Source organism: Aulonocara sp. 'chitande type north' Nkhata Bay, linkage group LG10 (assembly GCF_057382095.1).
Source record: "Aulonocara sp. 'chitande type north' Nkhata Bay isolate Kocher_YH1m ecotype deep benthic linkage group LG10, A_spYH_male_GT1.1, whole genome shotgun sequence".
Lineage (NCBI taxonomy): Eukaryota > Metazoa > Chordata > Actinopteri > Cichliformes > Cichlidae > Aulonocara > Aulonocara sp. 'chitande type north' Nkhata Bay.
The window spans coordinates 30,917,884-30,944,976 of NC_141353.1; the positions used below are offsets into that span (position 1 = coordinate 30,917,884).

The following is a 27,093-nucleotide window of genomic DNA, read 5'->3' on the forward strand; positions in this document are numbered from 1 at the left end:
ACTGTTTTCATGGAAAGAATCCTGCGATCATCCACCACCGGTGACTTTTGTGAATCCCCAGGTCGTTTTATGTTGCCAGGTTCACCAATGCATTTCTCTGAATATACAAAATTGTTGATTGGAGTCTTTACTGATGCTTTGTTTTTACCTCATGAACAGGTTAAGAAATAACAAAGTGTACAAATCTCCATGAACTGTCTTCTAAGGTGCACAATTACATTTTAGCAGCTGACAGTAGGGGACTGTGGAGAATCGTCTGGTTTTCCTTAATGATGAAAGCAATTTTACAGTTGTGCTGTGTTAAAGAAATCTAACACTATTCATACTGTGTGTGCAGTTGTGTACGTGATGTTTGCGAAGCATAAAACAATGTGAGAAAGGAAAGACTGAAAATACAAGATGGATTAGAGGCGCGAGGAAGAGATGAGGGGAATGGTAGATATCAGAGGAGAGAAGTGGAAATAAGAAGCTGCAAAAGTGAGACAGGTAGGAAATGATGAGCAACACAATGACTTATCAAGAAAACATTTAGACAGTACAAGCTACTAGAAGAGTGTGAGCAATTTGGACTGATGAATGTGTGTGTGTATACATGTTTAGACGTCTTTGTGAGGACAGAAAATTGGCATGCCACTATACTTCTGGGGACCAACAGTCACTTATGGGGACAAAATGACCATTTCCACGGGTTTGGAGGCATTTTTGAGGCTAAAAATGTGATTTTAGAGTCAGGGTTACATTGAGGTTAGGGTTAGGCATTGGTTTTTGATGGTTAGGGTTAGGGTAAGCGGCTAGGGAAAGCATTATGTCAATGAGATGTCCTCACTAAGATATGAAAACGAGTATGTGTGTGTGCGTGCGTGTTTTAGAGAGCAAAAATAGGAGTAACATGTAAGCAAGCCTTTAAAAAAATGTTTAAAAATCAGTTTAAATTCAAATCTAATGTGATATGTCCAAATCTATTCAAGGCCAGCTTTCTTGCTCAATTAAATATGAAGCTTTTAAATATTAACACAAACCCGTGGTCATAGCAGACAAGGTCAAACATAAAAACAAAGTGAGTCATCTGAAAGATGGAAGAGTGTTTGCATTACTTGCAAATATTGTTTCATTCAGTGTGGTGAAGTGGGACCTTTTGATATTTAACAGCTGATACTCCTGTTCCAACTTTTAATATCATTCAGTGGCGAGTTCAAGTACCTCTTTTAGAGATGCAAGGCCAAATCCAGACAGCTCATAAACAGGAGCAGTTGTTATAGAAATGTTTTGGGGGCTCAGATATCTGGATTTTGATCTTTCTTTATAATTTCTCATCTATAGTCATAGCAAGTTTTGTGAGACCTGCAATTCTAAACGAAAAGGCTCCCAGAGGCAGCAAAGAAAGTTGCGTTTGCTAGAGCGGTGGCAAAGTGGATGTAATTGTAACTGACCCTGATGATGGGAGCGATTGCTGGTCATTAAACCGTAAAATACCAGCCAGAGTAGGAGATAATAAATCTCCGACAAGAACATGAAACTCAGCAAAATCATCCAAGGCCAGGACTGTAACGGCTGGGGGGGGGGGGGGGTGTTAGTGAGGAACCAGGCCTGAATTTCAATTGTGTCTCTTCCCAAACTCCATATGATACGCGTATACACTCTGAAGCGCTTAAAAACACATTTGCGCACAGACACTGTGTAGTGGAGTCGATCTGCTCCTCGTTTGATTACGTGTGCATAAAGCGTGTCGCTATTAACAATGACAGTAGCAACAACGGTGAGTCTCCTTACCTCTTCAAAGCACGAAAACATGAGAGCACTGGGCTGGAAGAACATCCCGACAACGTCACGGGCTCGGCCAGGACACTTGAAAGTCCATGTTTTACTGAGCTCTCACTGCCAGCTTATGAAGCTCGGCAGCTGGTGGCCCGACATTTACTTCTCACACTACAAGCTGTATTTTTGGTATTCAGGCAGTGTGCAAAAATAGAGCATCATATTCTTTTGTGTACCCTGACTTCTATCAAAGTCAAGCTCACGTCTCCTTTTTCTCTGCGCTCTCGCAAAGCCCGGCTGAGGTGAAGGCAGCTAAAGATAAAGCTGGATGTCTAGTTTCTGGGCAGAGACTCACTCCACATTTGGCACATATGGATTCATTTCTCACCTTGACTCTTCTGTCTGTGCTTTGAATGATGCTACAGTAATGCAACACGCTGCTGGCATTTTAACGCATGAAAGGACTGTGACGTATGCTGGTCTCTGAACTACATGTAAAGGTGATGTAGCGCTGTAGCTTGCAGAAAAGGTGAGACTGATTTTAGCTAAGAGCATGGCAGCAAAGAAAGGCACACGCTTCATGTACAAGCTTCACAGCCATGCAATTTGTTTCAAGTATTTGTTAGTTTGATTTGGCAGATGTTAACAACCTACTGTTGTCTGTAGCAACATATCCGTGTTAAATAAATGTTTGTTTATGAATGTCAGAAGGGGAGAGACATTTGGACACATTCCCCCGCTGTGCATTATAACTGTTAAAACAGTTTGTGTCACATAAATGGACTGCTCAGCTGTCAAAAGTACCTAAAAAAGAAAAAAACACACACATTATGTTGCCTTTTCCAGTGGTACCGTTTTATTTTTCCCTTGGCAACTAAGTAACTAGCATTTGTCTATCAAAACACAAGCACACACTTGTGTTTTGGTAGAAAAACATGTACTTAGTCTTTCACAGGACTGCATTCCCATGAAAAACTAAAAACACACATCTGTAGTTAAGGGGGTAAGTAGCAGCCAGTCGCTGATAATCTATCTATTCGTTTAACCCATCATTAGCAAGTGTGACCAGGTTTATAAAAGCGGTTTGGCAGTCTGGTGGTCTGGAGCATTCCAGTGTGTAACACAATGCCACAGATGTCCCAGCAAATTCAACTTAATGTCCGACTCTGCAACGCCCAGAGAAATCGCTAAAAACATCCCAGCACCACATGTCAGATTCTGCAGTTAGTATGTTAAATGTTTAAATTCATAACAGTATAATTAGAAAAAGCTTATGTTTGCAAAATTAAATTTTCGGATACAATGTCTTTTGTACAGATGACGCCAAAGTGGAGTATTTTGGTTGCCAGTATATCAGACAAAACACCTCAACTGTGAAGCACGGCGGTGGAGAGGTGATGATTTGGGCTTGTTCTGCAGGCACAGGACCCGGGCACCTTGCAGTCACTCATTAGCACCTTTGTATCCCAACTAGAGTCAAATGTGAGACCTCCTGGTGTATAAAGTTTGGCCAAATATTAGGTCACACAACAAGCACAACATGAACATCAAAGGCTGAAAAACAATAGAACGAAGGCGCTGCCGTGGCCCAGTCAACTCAACCTGACTGAAAGCAACAAAGTAAAGAATAAATGAGAAATTCAAGTCACGTAGAAAACAATAACTTTGCTTTATTGCTGCTAATGCTGACCTGTTTTTCACCAGACTGCAGAAAGTCATGTGAACAGCAGGTAAAAGCCATGCTCTCGTGTGTGCTGGAACAGCTGGACATGGTCAAGAATAATAGGATTCATTTAAATGACCACAGGAGGCGATTACAATACTGAATGTGTGTGATGTGAATATTTTAACTCAGTTCAACAACAGTTTTCTTTGTGACTATGATGAGTAAACCAGAAGGTGTGCTTTTAACGTGTTGTGTTTTATCTGGAGAGTAAAGATTAAAATCCCTGCTAGTGCCCCTGTGATCCCTGTGCTCTGGCACTGATACCAAAAGAACACCCTTGAGGCACCTAAACCTGATTTTCTTTTTATCCTTCCAAGGGTAGACAAACTTCTCAAATGTTAAAATGCTGATTGATGTTGATTGCAAGAACACAAACAAGAATAAAGGGATGATTTTAAAGGATGAGTTAATAAATGTCAGATTCAGGAATAAGCACCAAGTCAGCTCACTAATTTGACTAGCAAGACTTTAGTCAGTATCAAACAAGTACTAAGGTCTGACACTACCCCACAGTTTACAGGTCTAAAAACTGAAGCCAATGTGGAATTGTCTTAAACCTAAATTATTTCTAATGGCCAGCAAGGGGAGACTTCTCCATCTGCGAAAAGACTTCTGGTCCAGTAGATATCTGCGGGGAAATTACCCTTTAGCTCCCTTGATTTGTGACCTCAGTGCTTTGCTGATGAGTTTTTTGGACTCCTTTTCTAGTTTCATGGCTTATACACAACACAGTTTACACTCTGAATCCAGGAGGATATACGCAATGAACACTTTGGGGTGGACTAATGTTGTGATTGACAAATCACTTCTGTATGACCACGCAGTGCCTCCTGGTTTTACACAAAATCATTACAAAACACTAAAATGGCCAAGCTTGATGGACTTTACTGAGCAGTGAGTGATGTGATTGCGGCTCCGTCCATCTTTTATGCACTTTATGGTTCGGAGCAAAGCAACAATGTCCGTGTTTACACACAACACCCGGCAGCAAGTTATTGCTTGCGTCTAGACACAAATGTGTACATTAGTACACCAGCAAATCAGAAGTGTTTACAGCAAGTCTGTGATAGTTAGCTGATACTGCAGCAAGCGAGCTACCGAGCTGGATTTAACTAGACACAAAATCGATGAGATGAACAATGTCGAAGTGATCGAGTGGAAGTTAAAAGATTTGGTACCACTACAGTGTTTCTGTTAGCAGAGAGGGGAGCGTGTCTGTCTTTCCTCTGTTTGTTTGTCCCACTTCAGTTGACAGGTGTGTTTCCACATAGCAATCTTGCCCTGTGAAACTTGTATGGAGTAAAACATGATAGGCGATGGGCACACTGGTCCCAGGTGTGCTGAGCTCTGTAAAACACAAAACTATTCCCCTCTTCTTCCTCCACAGCAGATAACACCGGGCCCCAAGGGAGGCAGCGCACAACAGCCACGGCACCAAGAGGTGGGGACACGGGGTGTTAGAAACCTGCTGTCAGTTCCGATTGGCTTGCTCGCCACCACTGACGCTCTCTAAGGGTCCACTAAGGTAACAGAATCTAGCGTCTACTTGGTTGAGGACAGACAGGCAGGAGAAAGTGAGAGGCAGGAAAAACAAGAGTTTGATGGCCGAGCCTCCTCCGCATCCACATCTTCAGCCCTGCTGTCACTTCAGTCTGCTGGATTCATTAGGCTTCAATTAACAGCAGCACATGATAAGAGGAGGGGTATTGATGCTGCTTAACGAGTTAATGCACATGCCGTGTGCTTGTGAGAGCTTCAGGAAGAGTAACAGATTATGCAGTCTTTGCAGTTTGCCTTTACAGAGGTGCAATACTAACTTGTTTTTGAGCCTATTCTACGCCTTCTGTGTCATAGATCAAGTTTCTCAGTAGTGTCAGTACATGAGCACAGAAAATGGCTACTGATGCACGAAGGGAGTCTGTGATATTCTGGCCAGCGAGGACTGCATTATTACGCGAGCCACTCACTGGGGCTCAGAGAGAACACGAGCTGAAGCCAAACAATCCTCTGCCACTCGCTATGAATTCAATTTCAGCGCGTGTGTCTATCTTAGGTTTCAGCAGGAGAGAATAATTAACCCCCCTTCTTGTGACATGTAGCAATTTCCTTAAGTAAATGAAGTGCTAACATTCTGAACAAATGCATCCAGACACCTTGCTGGGTTAAGCTCGTTGCCTGGTAACAGCGTTTTATAAGACAATAGTAAATCCTGATTTGATTTGAAGTCGATACATTTTTGCATTTAAAATCCCAAAACATCTGTGAAGAGGTCTTAGAGAATGGTCCAACTCATGAATTTAATCATGCAGTAAATAATATGAGTTAATAGGCTGAGTTTAACACTAATTTAGACAGATATTGGAAACATTTTTGAGGGGGAAAAGTCACTCTGGATATTTGTAGCAATTTTAGGCACTATTCATAATCATTTACAACACCACAGATTTCATTCTTGAAGGAAACTTTATACATATATACTCTATATCCTCTATATATCTTCAGCCTCAGCTGATCTGATTCCTCCTGATGTGAACTTTAATATTGAAGGTTTTGCCCATCATATTGCCTGACTTAAAGAAAGTGCCCCGGCTACAAATTCCTTTAGCGAAGCAGGAATATCAGTCATTCTTTGGGCCAAAAGGATCATTTTCTTGTCAAAATGACTTTGCAGTGCAATAAATACAACTTTGTCTGATCTCTAAAACAGAATCTCGGCAGATTAAAGGGTTGATGCAAAATGGCTTAAGCTATCAGCTTTCCAGGGCATGAGTGACAAATCACATGTCACAATGGCACGTGAGAGGGCTCGAGTGGCATTCAAGGGAAGTGGTAGGAGATTGGACAGAGGAGGTGTTTCCGTGCAGGGATTTATGCAGTATCACATATCACACTCACTGCCATTTAATAGGCATAATGTAAATCACTGCACAACCCCAGTTCCCAAAAAGTTGTGCTGCTGTATGTAAATAAATATAAATAAAAACTGGATGGCAAATCTTATAAACCTATATTTTATTCACAATAGAACAAAGAAAACATATAAAATGTAAAAAGTGAGACATTTAAATATTTCATGAAAAACACAAGAAGCACGCCGCCGTGTTTGCTCTTATTCAGTATATATTCATTTTTTTTCTTTGTTGTAGTGCAAGTTTTAAATGTAGCAGATGACAGATGTTTACTCTGATTACACAAACATGTGGGAGTAGGTAATGGATAACAGGTACTGATTTGAAATATTTGGACATGAATAACTTTGTGTACCATAACTATTCTACAGTTATACTTCTAACTAGGCAGCTGAATACTTTCTTTAATGATATAACACATTTTGGGGTCAACTTGAGAGAAAGGCAGATGTGAAATGTAAAGGTGAGGTCAGAGGTCAGATATGACTTTCTATATGTCGACATATACATGCTACACTTATAGGAATCATAGTTTCTAAGTTATATGTCAATTTTCAACCAATAATTCATTAAGTGGATCTTGAAGACCTTGGTGCATGTAAGCCAAATTTTAATGGATTGTTAACATGACCCCAGCTACACGTCTACAGTTTTATCAGAATTTATTCAAATATTTTTGAGCTATTGTCTTTACAGACAGAATCCCACACAGGAGCTAATTAGCTACTTTTAATTTGATGGCAGCTAAACATCTAAAAATACTGTATGTAAGCTTTTACATACATTAATAGAGCAAATACCTGGATAGATCGCCATGGTTTATGTAGCTAATATTTTGCTAAAGATCCTGGTGTTTGTGTCGCTTCACCCGGTTAAGAATCATATCAAAAGGAGGTGAAACCAGGTGGACTTTTGAGACTACAACATCTGCTGAATGGAAAAGTCAAGCAGAACTGTGTTTAGACCTGCATAGAAAATGAAGACACTAACACCCTGGGATAAACTTCACAGAGCTGAACCCCTTCGGTAAACAGAAATATTTGAATTTTGATGTTGGAAAATAATGGACGAGGGAGGGGAAAATGTTATTTTCTCTGGCTGATTAAATTATTACAATAACAGGGGGGGAAAGGAAGCTTGGGCTGCCCTCACATACATACTTACACCATTACCAGCTAACCAATCAGAGGCAGTTTTTGAGGGTCCTCCAAACAACAGACACTGCATCCTATTTGCAAAGCACATGCACGCTGCAGGTGTTTACTAGAAATTAAGAATGTGAACATTTGTTTTAAAAGATTAGATACATTTCTACACTGCTATAAATTTGCAAGAACATTTTCATGTTGCAAACCTTGGATAGGTGTCAAATTCATTTCAAATAGCTTCCACTGTGTGGGCTGCAGTACTTAGTGATTATTCTGGTCTTTGCCGTTGTTTCATGAGTGGGTAGGTGGCTAATGGGGGGCTATCTTGATGCACTAATTAGCTGTAGACACTAATAAATACTAAGCAATTTAAACTTCCCGCAGAAATTTTCCTTCATTCATAGCAAGTAAAGGACAAAAAACAATATATAATTGTTTGAAGTGAAAAAGCTGAATTAAAGAAATATATTCTGTTTTGATTTATTGCTCATATAAAACAATTTACAACTGAATTGCTCACACGCTGATGAATCAATAAACTTGCACCTCCTTAAGATAAAACACTAAAGCCTTTATCAAGGTGAAGCCTAAAGTGCTGTTGACTTTGAGCTGGAGAAAAAAAGATAAGCCAACCAGCTATAAGACAAGTTTGAAACACAGGGTTGATTTACAAAATCCTTTTCAGCAATTTACCACTTTCCTTGTCTTCTGCACTCTGCACTCGAATACCTCCTGATAATGAAGTTTATGGTGGTACTGTGAAAGCAGAATAGTGAATTTTATGTCAGGAAGAAGAAAAAAAAATTGAGAGAAGTGCCTTCAAGCTTGAGTCTGAAATAACAACACTGCTCTCCATTTCTCTTGGTCCCTCTGCTGCGGGATGCTTTCTAGTGCCTCAAGAAGAAGAATTGCTTTCTTAGACAAAACACTTCCCACAGAGGAATAAACAAAGGCAACCACAATCCTTAAAACCTCACCACTGCAGAGAATTATGTTTCTTGGATATGCTACCAATCCACTTCAAACAGACAAGTTTCAAAAGAAAAGTTCTGTGCGTGCCAATTTTAGCTGGGTTGTACAATGCCACCAAATCTGCAAAATTAACGTGATGCCCACTCTTCTTAAAATGTAGAAGAAAGGGGGAAAAAATTAAATCTGGGAGTTCATCACTCAGTTCAGAGCTGTGAGGCTTGAGTGCTAAACAGCCATTAAAGAGCAGGGGAGGGCATAGCAAATGACCATAACAAATCTGCCCTAGTTTGCTGGGAGGCATCAATTTTGAGGAGTGTGCTCAAAATTATTCTAATTTAAATCAGCCTAACATAACAACCTTCCAGCAACGGGAACCTCCACTCAGGAGCCCACTCCTCCCCCAAGAAGAACAAAGAAATGAGATGAAAGAGGAAAAAAGGGTTTCACAGACGGTGGTATGAGGAATTGGGCGGGGGAGGATGCAGGTGGGAGGGGAACAATCAGTCTTGCTGCGTGGTGCCTGAGACGCTCAAGCAACCGCTCCTACAAATAGCACTGACCACAGACACATGCAATTTGCAGTTGTTAAGATGTCACCTCAACATTGTAAAAGAGACGCATTTGAATCAGCCAGAGGCCGGGAACACACTGTGAACCTTTCTTTGAACTCTCTTTAGCCCCCTTGACTGCGGCATGCATTATGTTTATACAAGATATTCCCACTGGAAAGAGACACATTAAGCAGAATAGCTTCTTTACCCTGACGTCGGACTACATACATCTGTATCACAAATCATTACTAGAGACTTCCGTATAAATATTTAAAACGTGCAAATACATAGGAAACGGATTTAAAGTTCTGTATTGTATTAATGTTGCAAAAAACTCCGTCAATCATCTTTTTTTGCATATTCAATGCAGGAGCCAATCCCAGCTGCCATGGGGCGAGAAGCAGGGACAGGTCATCAGTCTGTTGTGGGCCTAACACAAAGAGACAGACAAGCATTCACACTCATATTCACACCTATTAGCGATTTAGAATCAGCAGCTAACCTAACCCCACTAATTGCATGTGTTTGGACTGTGAGAGGAAGCCAGAGTCAACAAGAAAAAGACCTTCTTACTGTGAGGCAACAGTGGTAACCACTGCTCCACGTGCTACCAATGACCTATTTTCTTTGTTAATCCCGAGTTACACTATAGTTACATAACAGTTTCTCATATAAACACATGTTGGACATGATCCAGTGGTGGTTAGCCCTTAGCCTGACAAGAACAAGGTCGTGGGTTCAAATCCACTAGCCAGCTAGGACCTTTTCATGTACCATTTGGGTCTAACTCCAGCTTCCTCCCACAGTCACTAGACTTGCATGTTAGGTTAAATGGCGATTCTAAATTGGTCATAAGAGTTTACTGGACTTTGATGTTGATTATCTCTCCGTGCAAGCCCTGTGACCCGTCTCAGGTGTACAGTGCCGCCTGCTGTATTACAGCTGGGATAAGCTCGAGCCCACCCATCACTCTGAATTGGAAGATTAACAGAATATAGTTATACATATATATACTTATCTTTTACCTAGCATAGTTAATACTCCATGTTTTTTACACTGCGTCTAGCTTTTCTAAATTTTCCACAGTTTTTGTCTCTTGCTTAGAAAAGCTCAGCTTAGCTTTGATGTGTAGGTATGAGTTGCGATAATGGGGTTAAGTGTGAGATAACCTCCCAATTTTTAAAGCAATATCAATTCAGCGATCTCATTGGATTTTCTAATAACGTTGCAACCAAGACACAAAGAAATCCCTGTGCATGTGTGACAGAAAGACCACATTTAACGCCCTGGGATGAGAACGAGTGGATTTAAACATAAGAAAATTTATGACCACGAGCCATGTTGTCAGCCAACAACCATATGGTAGGATTAATATAGCCCTGCAGCCCGCAGCTCCCTCAGGCCAGCAGTGAGGTGAAAATTTCCCGTGTTGGCGCTCATGAAAACATAGTTCCTCCTGTCTCGCTGCTGCAGGTTAGACCACCTGGGAAATACTGTAGAAGTGATCACTGGAGTCTAGAAATGTCTTTGTCCGGCAAAAATTCTCTTGCCCAGTGTCTAACTCTAGATAATTATTACAGACTTTCATTTAAAATTCTCAGTGTGGACCCGAGTGTCATACGCCAACTGGACTTTGAGTTTTCTGCGCCAAATAACCGGCAGATGCCATCAGGCAAAAAAAAGAAAGAAAAAGAAGTAATTTAACTTTTCAAGTTCTCCAACATGACAGTGAAAATAATATGTTGTCCCTCAGTAAGAGGGAAAAGTATAATTTTAAGCAATATGGCTTCTCTTGTGATTGCATGCCAGAACACAATATTGGCAGGCGGGGAGTGCCACACATGGAGTTAAAAGCTTCCTGCCGCTGGAGTACATTATCGCAGATGCTAGAATGAACACTGCCCTATCTCAAATGGTAATACGGGAAGAGTAAAAAATAAGTGATGAGGCGTATCATGCAGACTGTGCCACCAGGAGGAAGTGGAAAACCCAATTCATGCATTTACAATTATTAGATTAGCAGTCCTGGATGCTGGCCATGTTTTATGAATTAACCCAATCATGTCTTTATCCAAATTTCTTCCACTGAGGATGGTTAGTTTCCCATGAGCTCACAATACATTATTTCAGCCATTATTAATTTACCATTGCTTCCATTATGCTGCGTAAAAAGTGGAGGAATCCTGCCAAGGTGCATTTATATCGGGACGGAACAGCGCGGCTTTAACGGGCAATCGTGAATAAAGCCTGTTTTTACCTCTTCCTCTCATCTCTGTTGACTCACTCACTTCCAGCCGTTACTGTTGTCAGGGAATACGATGTTATGTCTGAGTGCCGTTGTGGCATTGCGACGACATAAAAAGCAACAAAAAAAAAAATTGCAGGGGGACTTTTGTTCTTTCCAGATCAATGCAAAGCAACAGCAGCATGTTTGCCGTCATTGTCAAGTAACAAACACCTGCTTCATGTTAATTTAATCCAACCGCACAAGACCTAAAGAGCCCGGCTTACAGGACAGCAAGTAAACAGTCCATCTCTTGATCTCTGTATACAGGATTTGATGTTCAGCTTTCCAAATAACAACTGCGAAGAACACTCACTCAAGGCAGAGAGTGCATCATTAAAATCAGAAGTTAGTTGCGGTGGGGGGAAGATGCAACTTCTCCACACCACTGCCTCCTTTGAAACTGTAGCCTACTGGGCAGCACAAGCCTTCACGCTGGGCAGAGCCGTGTCTATTACTACAGATTGGCTCTGCAAATCTCTTGGCTGGGGTCATAAAAATAATAATAAAAAAAAAAGGGAAGATGGAGGTGAGGGAGAGAAGGAGAGATGGTAATAAAACCTCAACAATTTCTGTTGTTGAGGTTTTATTACCAGGGAGGGAGGTTCGGAGTCTTCTCTCACCCCCGTTCTCTGCGACCTGCTGGAGCAGGGGGGCTAGGACTAGGAGGAGTTGGCCGTCCGACTGCGGTCTGGAGTGTGGAGCCTTCCTGCTGCTGCGGAGTCGGGGCGGTCTGCCTCCCCCCACCGCAGGGAAAAGGGAAACACCACCTGGGTCTGGGTGCAGTTCCCCCCTCCAGGGGCAAGGGTACCTAGACCCGGTTTGTAGGGTACGCTTGGGGAGTGTGATCGTGTGTACAGCGTCTCTTTATGTCTGTCTCCACGTTGGTTGAGTGTGGAGTAAGTGCATATGAGAGCATGAGGGTGGGAATGGATGTTTGTATATGTGTGTGCCTGTATGTCTGTGTCTATATGTCAGGTTGGGTGTCAGGCGCCACCTCTCTGGGGACATCTCAGGCCCTCCAAGGTTTGGAGGCCTATCTCCCCCTACCACCACTTCCCCTGCCAGTGGCGGACCCCCTCAGACATCGGTGCGTTGGTGGTTCTTTGTGTCCGGGGATGGGCGTCCAGGTACACACCGGCTCACTCCTTGGCGGCCGCTTATCGGGGCCTGGAGCCTGGGGCTCGCTCGGGCCACTTCGGAGGTGGGGTGCCCCCGGCCTCTCGGCCTGGGGCTCGGTCACTCAGGCGCAGCTGGCTGCCGGCGGAGCTCACGGGCGCGTCACTGCAACTCCCCCTGGCTTCTGCTCCGCGGCTGCTGAGTGAGCCCTCATCTGGGACTCTCCTCAGCTCTTTCTGGGACAGTGGCGCGGCTGCCCCTCTGTGGGTCTTCCTTGGTCTCTTGTGTTCTGGGGGCCTCTGGATGTCTGGAGTTTTGATCTCCTCCACACCTGCTTCACGCCCTGGAGGACGGGGCTGTGGCCCCCCCACACCCTCTAGCAGATCATTACATGAAGGAACCTTTTAAAAAAACAAAAAACAAGCGCATCCATGCTCACAGGTGTACACATGGGTGATCACACCCACAAACTACACCCTTTTTGGCTCCTACCTCAAAGCACACTGTGTTCTGTTGATCTTATGTGCTGCACAATAATGTTTAATATTTAGTATTTACTGTCATATTCCCATATATCATTGTGATGCTGTTTATTCTATTACTCTTGTTCTCTTCTGCTTGTTTTCTTTTTTCTTTCTCAGCAGGTGATCCAGGTGATCGATATATGCATTTTTTATTTCTTTTTTTTTTTCTGCTCATTCTGTTGGTTTTTGTTTTTTGCCCTTCTCCCCCGTCCCTCTTCTCAGCTGTTTCTCTTTCCCTCTTTCTTTCTCCCCTTCTTTCCCCCAGTCAAGTCTGTCCCGTATTCAGTAAGTGAAAATAAAATAAACAATAAAAGGTGAATCAAATGGACCATTACGGCAAGGCTGGGATGGTCAGTTTGGTAAAGTAAATCCGTTGGGCATCTTTCTTTGCCTTTAGACAACAATTCTGATGGCAAAAGAGCCAAACGGGACAGGCCAAAAAAAAAAAAAAAAAAAAAAAAAACCTCAACAATTTCTGTGTGTGACAACATGAAAGCGGGAGGGGCCGCCTGCTGTGAAAATATGGCTTATCATAGTCTTGTCCCCCAAACCACCTTAAAGGTTTGAAGATAACCGCATGAGGCTACGTGCGTAAGACAAGAGCCGGGAAATGACCCAATGGAGGAAAAAGTGGGGACAAAAAACTTGAAACACGATAACCTCTTGCAGCAGATGCTTCGCTACCTGCCCGTCAATCTGCAAACACTCTATTACTCACGTACAAATTTTCTACATTATTTCAATTCCATCAATGAATGTCACCCAAAATTTGTCAGAGAAAAAAATAACGGTTGTTTATTTCTTTAATAAAGTCATGCCAGACTCATTTCAGCTGTATAAAAAGCGACTCGTCCTCACGCTGGGTAACTGATTACAGCACATTTAGCAGCAGCTAAACACTCTTGATGGATGAATCGGTCCTTCCCAGATGCGCGGGGGAATTTAGTCCACTCTTCATGGAGAAACTCTGCTGCGTATGGGTATGTGTAGATTTTCAGTATCAACCGTTTGTAAAGTTAGTCTTTAAGCTCATCTGTCCTGGGAGAGTTCCGCCAGATGTGCTTTCTCCTAAACTTGACACTAGCATTGATCCCACTGTCTCATAATGTAATGACTGCAGATTAAAGTCATCATTTTCTGGTTTTATAAATGTTCTTGGGATTTCCTGGATTACATGCTCTGATATCTCTTCCTTCTTCTTCTTTTTTTGGGTGTTCCCTTTAGGGGTCACCATAGCGGCTCATCTGCATCCAAGTCACCTCATCCCAAGCATCCCGTTCCCTCTATCTCTTGAAGATAGTTAGTGTCAGCAGCCGCGTTACGGTGGGTCAATTATCAATAGCACTTCCATGCTGTCCATATTTGAATAAAACTACAAAAGTACAATATGCTGTGATGCGACAAAAGCAAATAAAAGGCAGCTCTGTTTTTCAGAGATATTTCACAACTCCAGCACAACCACACACATTTTCTGGGACGCTAACGCTAAGCATAAACCTGTCCAGATGAGAACAATGAAATGTGTTTGGAAGCACTACACACACACACACATTTGACAGTCCAAAGATTTAAAAGCACTTTCATTTAAAAGCTTGGGGAAATGAATTTACAAAGATAAAACAGTTAACTTAAGCCTGTGCAGTAAAGTGAAAAACACCCTTTTTCATACCTGAGCCAATGCTTGCTTGATTACCTTGCAGACGGAGGAAATGAGGAGCACTGAGCTTTTGTCAATTTGTCTCCCAGGTTCCCTCTATAAACCAACACTCTGCAGGAGGATCTGGCAATATTTAAATATGCACTGGAGAAAAGCACAGAAAATCCTTCGGCCTGTCTCTATTTATTCATATTTTACACCAACAGATTTTTGATCACATAAGACTGACTACCATATAAGGAGATGTCGATACGCTACGATGCACAGAAAACCCCTTCACTCGCCTTGACATTAAAGGTAAAAGTGTGTTACAATGAAATGTGATTTTCATACCACATAAACATAGATCAGCTAAAGCATTTTATAGTTTCTGCACCATTTCAGAAATCACAATTAGTGCTTTTAATACCTTTTTAAAAATGAAATCAATGAATATGGAAATATATAGAGCACCTTATTTCTAAATTTAAGCACTCAAAGTGCTTTCTGCTACAAGTGTCATTCACCCAATCACACATTCATTCAATGCTTTGATCTACACCTAAGTACGTTTATCTATCATTCAAATACACATCAGGGGTAACTCGGGGTTCAGTATCTGGCCCAGAGATTCTCTGGCACATGGACAGGAGGGACTGGGGACTGATTGATAGATGACCTACTCTACGACTGCTGGGCACGCAAAATAATATTGCTACTACATTAGTTTGCATATGGTTGAGGTTTACTTGGAAAGGTAAAGTTCTAGTTTTACAAGCTTGTCATCGATAATATTTGACCTTGTGCTTACTTTTCTTTTAGTTACAAAACAGTCTGTGTGGGTTTTGTCGATTAAAGGAAAGAAGACTTCAACTTAAAGCATGCCCTTTGCACTCAGCTAAGATTCGACACCTACGGTTACCATTAACCTTGCCCTTAACCAAACTCTTCCCATGCCAAATAAGACAACAGCTCACAGTAGTACACAAGTATATGCCAAGTAGGATGTTTTTTTTTCAAAAGCAAGACAAAGTGTGAACATTAGCCTTTTGCTTCTAGTTTCTAGTGGCATGCAGACTGAGTTTTCCCATCTACCACAGATTAAACTTGTGAAGAAGACAATGTCTGACAGATTAAGGAGCTAACTGCTAATCACAGCGTAATTCAGGAATATTACAAACAGAAGCTAAGTTTGTTGTCTTTCTTTGGATTTATTTCACACCTGAAGCAACAGACAGCAGCAGGAGATCCCCACATGAGGGTATCCAGATGGAGAAAAAATTTGCAACAGTACTGATCCCAACAGTGTGTCCTCATCTATTCCAGTCAACACTACAGCGGTCCCTCGTTTATTGCGGGAGTTACGTTCCAAAAATAACCCGCGATAGGTGAAATCCACGAAGTAGCCAACTTTATTTTTTACAACTATTATAGATGTTTTAAGGCTGTAAACCCCAAAACGTTTCGTCGACATGTTGTGTTTGTTGGGGGAGAAAACTTAAAAGCATACATTACAGCACTTCAGAGTCACACTGTTAGCGATCGAAGATTTATGTAAATTTGACAAGCTGAATGCATTCTGTACTGTACAGGAGACACGGCACGAGATTGATTGACAGTGGTCTACAGCCAATCAAGACGCAGAACACAATGTGCTGTACAAAAAAAAAAAAAAAAAACATGGAAAATTGCGCACAAAACAAATCAGCGAAAACAGCGAGGCCATGAAAGGTAAACCGCGTTATAGTGATGGAGCACTGTGTACGTGGTGTAAAGGACGGATGTAGCTACAAAGGTCTCATCCGTTGTTTCCTGAAATCCTGTTTTGGAGTCATTACCTTGGTATCAAAAACCCAAGGATGGGTGGGTGTGACTAACATTACTCGTTCGCTGGCTAACGACTTATAATTGACAAGTCACAAGTGCCACAGATAGTTCTCCTTTTTGAAACACAGTATGTCTCACAAAGGAGGCTTAATTTGGAGTGACTGAGTCCATAAACATATCAGGAAAGTTTTCCCATAGACCTCTACAGGAGTCAGAGTGTTTCTGGTAGCCTCCACATTTTAATGGCACGTCAACATTGGCTTAATATTTCTGACCCAGCCATGTTTTACTCCCATCCATGGTACTGTGCAAGTACTTTCATTGGTATCAGCATCACGTTTGAATTTCTAGTATTGCAACAACTAAAATAATAATAATAATGGATTGGATTGATATAGCGCTTTTCAAGACACCCAAAGCGCTTTACAATGCCACTATTCAGTCACTCTCACATTCACACACTGGTGGAGGCAGCTACGGTTGTAGCCACAGCTGCCCTGGGGCAGACTGACAGAAGCGAGGCTGCCATATCGCGCCATCGGCCTCTCTGGCCAACACCAGTAGGCGGTAGGTGAAGTGTCTTGCCCAAGGACACAACGACCAGGACAGAGAGCCCAGGGATCGAACCGGCGACCTTCCGGTTACAGATACGCTCCCCAAAATAAGAGTAAATTCATTAATTACTTATTAATGTGAAACAACTAAAGGATGACTAGAGAGCTGTTGTTTATGAGCTACTGTTTCTTAATTCTCTTATCTGTTAATTAAAGTATAGAAACACAGTAGATACATTGTATATTACTGAAACTACTTATTGAGGTTTCACTGTGAGATTAATGAAGAAAAAAGTAGGTATTGTACCATGTTTTGCACACAATCCCATACTCCACATGTCAGTATTATTGGGCTTGGATATTTGCTTTTGTTTTCTGTGGCACAGAACAATCTTCTCCACCCTTGGGCCCAGCAGGATTGAAGAAATTAATGATTAAGATGTATAAGACACTGGTTTTATAATAAACTGGTGAATAAATCAGCGTGCCCAAATGAGAATGTGATACGTTTCTCAACTAATCTGAAAAGATGTTAATAAAAATGAATAATGTTAACAGACTGAACTGATAGGGTGGAAAAGTGATGAATATGTAGCTATTGGTACAACGCGAGGAAGCCTAATGAGTTTTTAAGGTTACATTTGACCCAGATGAACTCTGCGGTTTTGCATTAAGTTAGTCTAATTTAATGGTCAGTGTTTATTTGTCTCAAAACCAGCCAAACACTCGGCAACATGCTGAGCATATCAGAAATGTCCTCAGCAGATTTAAAGTAGGAATCTTTCAAGCGAATAAACAAGAATTTCCAAATCAAAGTTGCTCAGCTTGCCTATTCAAGGTTAGAAAGGGGTTGAATTACTCTAGTAATAGCCAAGCACTGGAATAAACCTGCAAAAATATCTCCACTTTCCCCGGCACAGAGAGCTGACTCATGCAACTTTCTTTAAGCATTAAAAACTAACTCAAGTTAAAACAGCTCATTTCATTAAAATCTTGGCACATGCACTGCATTCCCCTTTTGAGATTTGTGTCAAGGGACTTAAAGTTGATGATGGTAAATACTTTCCCCTTCTCACTGCTTGACCTCAAATAACGTGCTCACACTTGAAGAAGAAGGAAGGAATCGAGCAGCGTTAGCAGTGGCGGTGCAGCCTGTACTCTGCGTGGCCCAATAAGAAAGGCTGTGTTTTGCCTTGTCATTGTAAAAGTGGAAGCACTTTGAGGCGAGGAAGATTCTCCTGGCTTCCGCCTCTTTTATCAGAGATGAGTGCTGATAAACAGCGGTTCTCCGTGTCACCCGATGTGTCCTGACAAGACGGCCCATGGCAGAAGCATCACGTCTGCAGTCATATGATCTGAACGTGTGCACGATCCATGGCGAGAGGTCCTGACATTTCCTATCAAAGCGTCGGGAAAAGACGAGCTGACACTGACAGCGACAACGACACGTGGGACAAGAAGCGGAGCACGACCGCAGAGCTGGCAGGAAGCAGAGGCTGAGGTCAGGAAGTTTTCTGTGTTCCTTACAAGGAGCAAGTAGCCATCTAGCTGCTGGGGATGAAGCCACTGCTTCTGAATGTGGGTCACTCTCCCTGGATTCCACTGTGCTTTCTCTCCTCGAGCCTTTATTTGGAGCCAGGGCATTTGAATACTGCATGTTATACCCAGGGCTCCGGAGTACAGCAAGGTTTCCAAGAGCCTTGTACTGTGCACATAGATGAGGATGTGTGCACTGCAATGCGTATTTGTTTATTGGGCAAGAAATGTCAGTGAGTCACCAAAATAAAAATTGGCATCTCCACATTGACTGCATTTATATGCATGCAGTGACCTCGCCGCTGTCGTATAGAATTTTAATTCAGGTTACGCAACATACGCGAATCTCACCAGCAGTCCACCAGCTGCAGCTCTTGGCAAAGCAAAATGGAAATAATTATCATTTCATTAGCTATAGTTGAAATAAATTATAATACCTACCAATGTTCACAGATGGCAAACCTAACGGATACGGGGACAAAAGCCCATGATAACACACAAGCTTTTCCCAGTGTTTTCAATGATCTGTCAGAGGAATCTGCAGTTGGCTCATTGAAATTACTCATTGTGTCATTTTTAACGGAACTTTTGTGGTTTAATTGAACGTGTTCACTGCCGAGAAAAAGACTGGCTCTTTAACTACGAAATGGTCCACTGTATTCAAGGCTATTCACCAACTTTATCTGTCTACTGTGTGGTGGAGACAAAGCTTTTATGCTAAGAGCTACTCTCTGTGGTGTGTGCAAAGTGTAAAAAGAGCCGTTTTGTCAGCCAGAAATGCAAAACAATGAACGGACAGGGGTTATGTCTGTAAGCTGCAGCTTCTTTGTGGGCCAGTTACTACAAATGACACCTTTCACATTATATGCAGTCGATTCCACCATTGGACAAGTGGAAAAACTCAAGTGAACCACTGTTGTGCTCGAAACTGTTTACCACCAAAAAAAATCCACAGTAGGAAACGTCACTGTTAAATTACAGTAAAGTACTGGCATCTCGCTACAGGACTCTCAACCACGGCTCCATTTCTAGCTAAACCTTGTCACTGTTCAAACTCTAAACACAACGTAACATCACAGCACATTTACAGTTCAATGAGTCGGGTTTGTACGGTTTCCTGTTGGTTGTTTTTCTCGTGTATTTTTAAAGGCATTTGGGCTTTGTAATATTTTACTAGTGATGCTGCTAAAAACATTACTTTAGTACTGTATATGATGAAGATCCTTTCCAAAACAATGCGATGGAAAAGTCACTATCTGTGAAACGCTGTCGTGTATAACCGAAATGATGCCACTATCAATTTACGGGCGAAAAGAGAAGATACGATTTTTAAACGACACTTGAAATGAAAAGCAAACAAATCTAGAAAAGCCGTGTCAGCCCACACCGGGGCATGCTAGACAACATTACGGCTACACATACTATTATTGCATTGCCATGGTAACTAAATTTGACACACCACTACTCCCTATCCTGCTGCATGACAAACACTCACGCCGACACACACATTGCACGTTTCTGACAGCACCGCTGCGGCCGTGGGAAAACAAGGGAAGATTCCACAAGTGGCCCGTCTCTCCGCCGTCTCTCTGCCCGGCATGCCATCGTTTGCAATAACAAGTCAAAGACTTTCAAAGCTGGACAAGTGAAGAGGAGAATAATTGGAAGGAGCGATGGAGTGGCTAAGGGAGAGTCAGGAGAGGAGGCCTCCTGATTCATCTTTAAAGACACTCCTTATTGCATCTTTAATAATTTTCCTCGATGCGCTGGGAAGACTCGACAGTTCACTTCCACAACTCTTGAATTTACACCCTATTGAGGCAAGTCGCTCACGAGGCTCACGCTGGGCTTTCTTCTCTAGGCCTCATCGCCTTCTTAACTCTTCTGTTTTATCACTCCTCATTTCCATCCCTGCAAGGCTCAGAGAGTCAGGCTGCCGAAGACTTGCAGATGTATATGGATGCTAACAAGCTCAGCTAAATGTTTTAAGAGACAAGGGGATATGACAAAGCTTCGGCTCATATTACAAAGTCTTACTGTAACTTTGTTACACCACATCTTGAGTGAAAGTGTCCCACAGTTAGTCAGTTCTCTGAAACTGTTAATGAAACTGTTTCGTAATCCAGTAGAAGTTAGCATCATACATTTTAAAGAGAGGGGAACTTAAAGAAAGTAAGTGTTGCTCTTATGGTGTGAAGAGAAATGCTTGGAATTCCTGGGGGGGAGGTGGGACTCGAGTAAATAGCTCATTTTTGTCTGGCTACAAGAAGAGCTGTTAGCATATGTTCAGATATAGAAACCAACATCAGCTCCAAAGCCTTAAATCACAATTTGAGAATTAAACTATTCTGTTCATTTTATAAAAATATGCCAGCATCACTGGGTTCATCAGATGTCTCCCTGCAGGTTTCAAAAATCACATCAGCTGGTAGAAAGAAATTGGACAATGTGTGTGGGCCGTGGTATTTTTGCTACTGCTACCGCCATTTATACATGTGTGCTCCACAACTACAGCTATTCTAACTTTTATCCCTGTAGTGAAATGATTTTATAATTGCTTTTTGCATGTTTCCCCAAATAAAGGTCACTAAAATGATATTAAGTAGATCATTAACTGAATTTATTTAGGTAAAAATACAGATATCATAAACATACCCTAATCAGACATTTTATACAGGTGGAATTTCTGTTCCTGTCCTTTTAAAGGATTTTAAAGGATTACTGTTGCCAGTATAACAGTACTGCTTTTCACTATAGAAATGTCATCAACTGACACTGAGTCAAAAAAGACATTTTACTGTGGGAACAATCATAATTATACAAGTAATTGCGTTACTGAGGCTTAATTAATCATAGCTCATTAAAAGCAGATAGCTACCATAACGTGTTTAATATAGGTTTCACTAATCTTTAGCGTTTCGTTAACGTTCCTGTGTTCATTTCTGGTGTTCTTCGTACATACAAGTGCAAAAAAAAATCCAACTTTGTCAAATGCATATAATAATATATCCTCTAATCCTGGGTACTCTGCTGATAACTGAGCAGAACTAAGAGCTACAGAGACCAGAGTCCTGCTAAGCCTCACACTCTCTCTCCACTTTTCCTGCAGGCAAATGGTGAAATTTAGAAACTTTAAGAGAGTTGAGAGTGGAAAAGCTCAAATACAGGAAGGCAGTGAGGGACACTTGTGTCATGAACTATTTAGTCCCATCACACATGCTCATCACTAACCACGGAGTTATATGAGTGGTGTATTTTTGTAACAGTAATTGTCTGAATGGCAATGTAGGACACTCAGAAGATGTGAACGGGGTCACTTGTAATGAAGCAAAAAGTTACAAATCTACACGCCCAAATATTTTTCCTTATGTTGCCTCCAACCACTTACATGTTAATAAAATGAAGGCATTAAGAATCCATTTGCAATAATAAAACGATATTATTTGCATTAACATACACGCTGACACAAAAACGTGGTTAAACATCCATTTATATATTAGTCAGTGTTTTATTCCCAGCAGTGAGCCGGACGTGTAGAATGAGTACAGTATGTGAGCATTAAATGCCATAGCAGAAGCCAAATCTGTATGTGTTCCACAGCTACAACTATTACCTGGCCTTTAAACACAAACTGCTCGGAGCAGCAGTTCACTGCAAATTATTCATAAAAAAAGAAAAAAAGAAGAACTCTTTGGCTGGAGGCCACCATTTCTGAAGGTGAATCTTACAGTGCTGCTTAACCCTCTCTTCTTCCCTTTATCTTACCTGACTTTAATTAGTGCTGGCACATCATTTGGCTAAGTGAAGAAGAAATGAATGAGAAGGATGAAATGTGTGTTTACATCCTCGTTTGTCTCTTTAGACTTGAAATGAACATAAATGGTCATGTAACTTGTGCTTGAAGCCTGAAACAGAATATTGTGAGGATTGGAATGAGATGACTTTGGTTGCACTTCTGCGTACACGGTGATCTTATGCTGTCATTGAATGCAATTGATTCCGAGATTCGTCTAATAATGCTGCTTTGAATTAAGCTGGTTATTAAGACTGTAATGAATGAATCCATCGCTGTGGTAATTGTGTTCTATTGGACATGTAAATCCTACGTTTCCTTTAAGCCTATCCACTGGTGCTCAGCATTCACACTGTAGCTTTGTTTACAGACAGTCATGCTGCCCTAAACCTAAACCTTGGACAAATTGCATATGATTCGGTGCGAGTGTTATTATAAAGAGACATATAATACGTCAATTTATGACAGGGAGGAAATTGTTGGCTGAGATATACCGGGAAGCAAGAAAATAAACTATTCATCAATAAATCTTATATGCATGACTGCATGGAGGCTGATTGAGCCTCTGCTGTGAATATAGATGTGTCAACATCACAATAAATGTGACATTCGGCATGGAAACAAGGAGTCTGAAAGCATCGGAGCACCTGAACAGATTTTAAAGGACACTTACTTGAGGGTGAACTGCTCAATAGTAGAGTTGGGCATCAGGTACAGGAAGATTTTGAGAATCTCTCCAGGCTTCAGGGGCTTCTCCGGCAGCCTGAGGAACATGTTCTTGTCTAGCTGCTTGTCCACCAGCAGCTGCTCTTCACTGGCCTGGTACAGGCTGATGCTTCCGATGCGCAGCAGGGGGTGCTGTGACAGAGGTTCTCCCCTGGAAGAACCACCACCGTGACCTGAACCCTTACTGCACTCCCCTTCCAGGTTAGGCTCGTGTAGTGTGTAGTATAGCTCAGCCTGGAGGGTCTCACTTAACCCATCCAAAAGCCCGTCACTCGAGCCTTTCCTTCGGCCCAGAGGGGCTACATTGGTGTTAAACCACGACGGAGGAAGCTCCAGTTGGGCCAAGCACTGCGCCAGGTTACCTTTCATGCGGCAGGAGGTTTTAATTTCACGGACATCCCGGAAGGCATGCAAACGGACGCAGGGTAGCTTGTCCTGAGCCTTGAAGTCGTCCCAGTCACGACCGGCGATATAGAAAAACACCTGGACTGTGGGGTTGTTGGAGAAGACCCGCGGCTGGACAATGAAGGCCCGAACCTTCCAGTTGACTGTCAGTTGGCCGGGAATATCCAGAGGACTAGCTGGCTGAAGCAACTCCTTGGACAGGGCCTGGTCCTGGGCAAAAGGCCCGAAGCTTATGTTGATGGCGGGGAGGTCTTTTGTCTGGAAAACCACAAAACTCTCAGAGCGCTGCAATGGGTTTCCACTGCTGGGACTACTGCTGCTCTTGGTGCTGCCGCCAAATGTTTGTCCTGTGATCTGAGCCTCCCTCAAAAAGAAGGCCAGTTGTGCATTGGACATTTTGAAGTTGGCAGGAAGGTACACACTGGGTGGTGAAGGACTGGCTGTCATTGCTGACGAACTCAGGGCATCAGAGCTGGTTGGAGAGATTTTACCTGCAAGAGCTGCAAGAAAGAAAGGAGAAAGGAAAGATTTAACTTTTAAATGCAGCTTCCATTTTTATAATAATAATAATAATGCACATTATTTATAAAACACCTTCGAAATCACAGTGTACAAAGTGCTTTCACAAGCAAGCAAAAAGGAGAATATTTAAAAGTTACTTTCAAACAAAGTGAAACAGGTAAAACTCATGAACTATAAGTGAAAGAAAACACCAGAAAAAGGGAAGATATGGTGAGTGTGTGTGTGTGTGTGTGTGTGTGTGTGTGTGTGTGTGTGTGTGTGTGTGTGTGTGTGTGTCAATGAATATATGGTATAATTAGGAAGAGACACAAATGTGGTCTACTGAGTCAGCTGAGGGGGCAAAAGGGGAGAAGGTCAAAACACACTAATCAGATGATAACTGGTTGCTGTCAAGCATCCGGAGCAAAGGTTATACACTGAAACATGTCGACATTAAGAAGCTGCACCCCGTGTGATCTTTGTCTCGGGCAAAACATGTTGCACCAGTGTTTGGATTCAATTAATCTGAAGCGACACCTGTGAACAAGCCAAACTCAAAACTCTTCAAGTCCCTGGAAATGAGCGAATACCTGACAAAACACCCAAGACGCCACCGCAAAATTAATCTAGGTCGAAATCACAAATAACAAAGAGAGTAAATGGGACATACTTATCAAAATCACCCAGAGCTGAGCACAGAAACATAGCTGCCTGTTACCATGGTCCAAATCAGAGATTAAAAGTCCCATATTCCAAATGGTTATATCATTGAGATTTCATCCTTTAAATGTGGGGAAAAAAGGCAGAATCAAGAGGATATTTTGGGAACTCCCCAACAGAAAAGTCTCTTCAAACAATTGTGTTGCTTGGAAGTAGTCCACAGAAGTTTCTCTTCTTTTTTGGTAGCTCCTTAGAAAGTCTTTTTCATGTGTGTTGCAAAAGAAGCCTGAATTCAAGAATAAAAAAATAAAATAAAAATAAAAACAGCAATCTGCTCCTGCAGTTCTTCACTTGGTCATGTTCTGGCTACAAAGGTTCCACCGAGCTTCTTGAACTTGTGCTTGTCTAATTCCCTGTGGCTTAGGTCTTGGTTTAAGAGTGGTTCAGCCCCACACAGCAGCTCTTAGCTCTTTCAATCTCAGACTGTGCATGGCTCCGGGACACACTCTGATAGATAGGCAGAGCCTCCTCCCGGTTGGTGGGCTGTACGGAACAAAGCCTCTGACGCCGCCCCATCTCGCCACACCTAGTCTCTAGTCTATAATCACCATTTTAGCTCCGGGTCATAGCTAAGACACACAGCCCCTCAGAGGACTCGACTTACACCACACACACACACAGAGGTGAAAGAAAAAACTCTTCAGCTCGATTCATGCTCTCTCTCTGGACTTGTTCAGGCAGACTCTTATGTGAGTGCATGCAAGTGTGTCTATAAGGACTGTGTGTGTGCGTGCGTGCGTGCGTGCGTGCGTGCGTGTGTGTGTGTGGCGGGGGATGGATGTATTGCTTGAATGCCTCTAGGCAGAGAGAGAGTGAGAGAGTAAGAAGGAGAACGGGAAAGGGAGGGATTGGGTAAAGGTTATTGATGAATTAGCCTAGCTCTGCTTCCCTTCTCCTCCTCCTTCTCCTCCCCCTCTTCCTCCCCCTCTTTTCGTCTGCTTTAGCCCCATGAGAAATCCATGAAAATGAAGGGGTACCGGCAAGAGGGGGAGGGGTATCTGGGCTGGCTCGCTGCTTCACTCACATGTGCCTGGAATTCCCATAATAAAAGAGAGAAGGATCCACGGATGTGTGTGTGTGTGTGTGTGGGCTCCATAAACTGAATGGCAAACAGTGGGGCAACAAAAGATGAAGCCACAGCCGGAGAAACATCCCGTACTTACAAATGAGCATAGAGAGGGCTGGAGGAAGTATAATGATGAGAGAAGCTACTTAGGGACTAAATCTAGTCTCTACCTCACAGGAATGCGTGTCTCACTTTTTGAGCCGCTCTTCTCTTGATCAACATTTAAAGAGACAAATGCAATCCGCAGACTTTCTTAAGGGCTTCTCTGCTAGAGTCCCATCTGTCCGTTGTCCTGGGTCCAAACACAGAGATCTGCCAACATTTTTGTATATTTCCAGGTCACCTTATAAACTAAAATTGTCAGCTTCTACTACTGATCCTGGCCTCAGGAAAGGAATATAAAATGCGCCTCACGTATGGGGATCCACACCTAGTCTGCCTGCCAACCTTAATATCAAAGTGTATGTTTTTACCTCTCCACCGTTTAAAGCTCTATATGATTTTATTGCTGTATTTAAAAAGTAAGTAGATATTGGAACAGCATTACCCACCAGTTTGCTCCATCTATCCCACTATGTCTTGAGGCAGCATGAGCCTAGAGCTCCGAGAATCCGTGAATCCCCAGACCTGCTGGGACTTTTAATACATAACGTTCTCCACTGGATCTTAAACTACTGCTGAAGTGGCCTTGAGCAAGGCACTTAAAGAAATATGTCTCCATGTGCTCCACAAGCACCCGCTGCTGGCTAAACACCCCAAAACAAACTGGTTTCCAGCTTGCTTTTCATTTTAATGTTTAGCTTTTAAAGTCGGTCGCTTCCGACTTGGTGCTGCTGACTGCTTCTCTCTCCAGCATCTGTTCGTTTAAATGGGGAGAGGCTGCAGGGCCTCTCCCCATTTAAATCCCCATTTACGGTAAAACTGTGACTCCAACAGCTTGCTTACATTGTGAGTGTGAGTAAGCCAATAACAACAGGGTTTGCATCCTCACAGATCGACCTGTTGGTTCAAGTCAGAAAGAGTAGGGATATTGAATCTTGTGCTTTGGCTGTTAGATGCAAGTCTTTAGTTCAGAGGTGTTTCTGATATTACCTCTAACATTTTAAAATGAGCAAAAATTGATGGTTTTATCAAATTTGGGGGATTTCCCCAACCAATTTTCTTTCAAAATTTTAATAACAACTTTCTTTGGACCACCATCTCTGTTCAGGGAAAGTCCCATTTTCACTTCATCTGCTGGGAAAAGCATTTCAAACCTGCTTTAAAACTGCGTTTTATAGAGTAATGCACCCACATACCATCAGAGATGCATAGCCGAACGGTCCCTCTCCTCTTTGGTCT

At 42.3% G+C, this 27,093-nt stretch overlaps 1 protein-coding gene across 2 annotated transcripts in view; it reads right to left on the reverse strand.

Annotated features, from left to right (window-relative positions):
* Positions 1-27,093, reverse strand: part of tmem132e (transmembrane protein 132E) — a 443,229-nt gene that overhangs the window by 108,920 nt on the left and 307,216 nt on the right. Inside the window, exons 1-2 of one of the 2 annotated variants that reach the window (XM_086309492.1) lie at positions 24,637-25,167; positions 23,008-23,965 (exon numbers count right to left, since the gene is read on the reverse strand). In XM_086309492.1, coding sequence (XP_086165618.1) covers positions 23,008-23,965; positions 24,637-24,715 — 1,037 coding nt within the window. In that variant the 5' untranslated portion in view covers positions 24,716-25,167. Of the gene's footprint in view, positions 1-23,007; positions 23,966-24,636; positions 25,168-27,093 lie in introns of those variants that run through there. The other variant, XM_086309493.1, reaches the window with a different exon arrangement.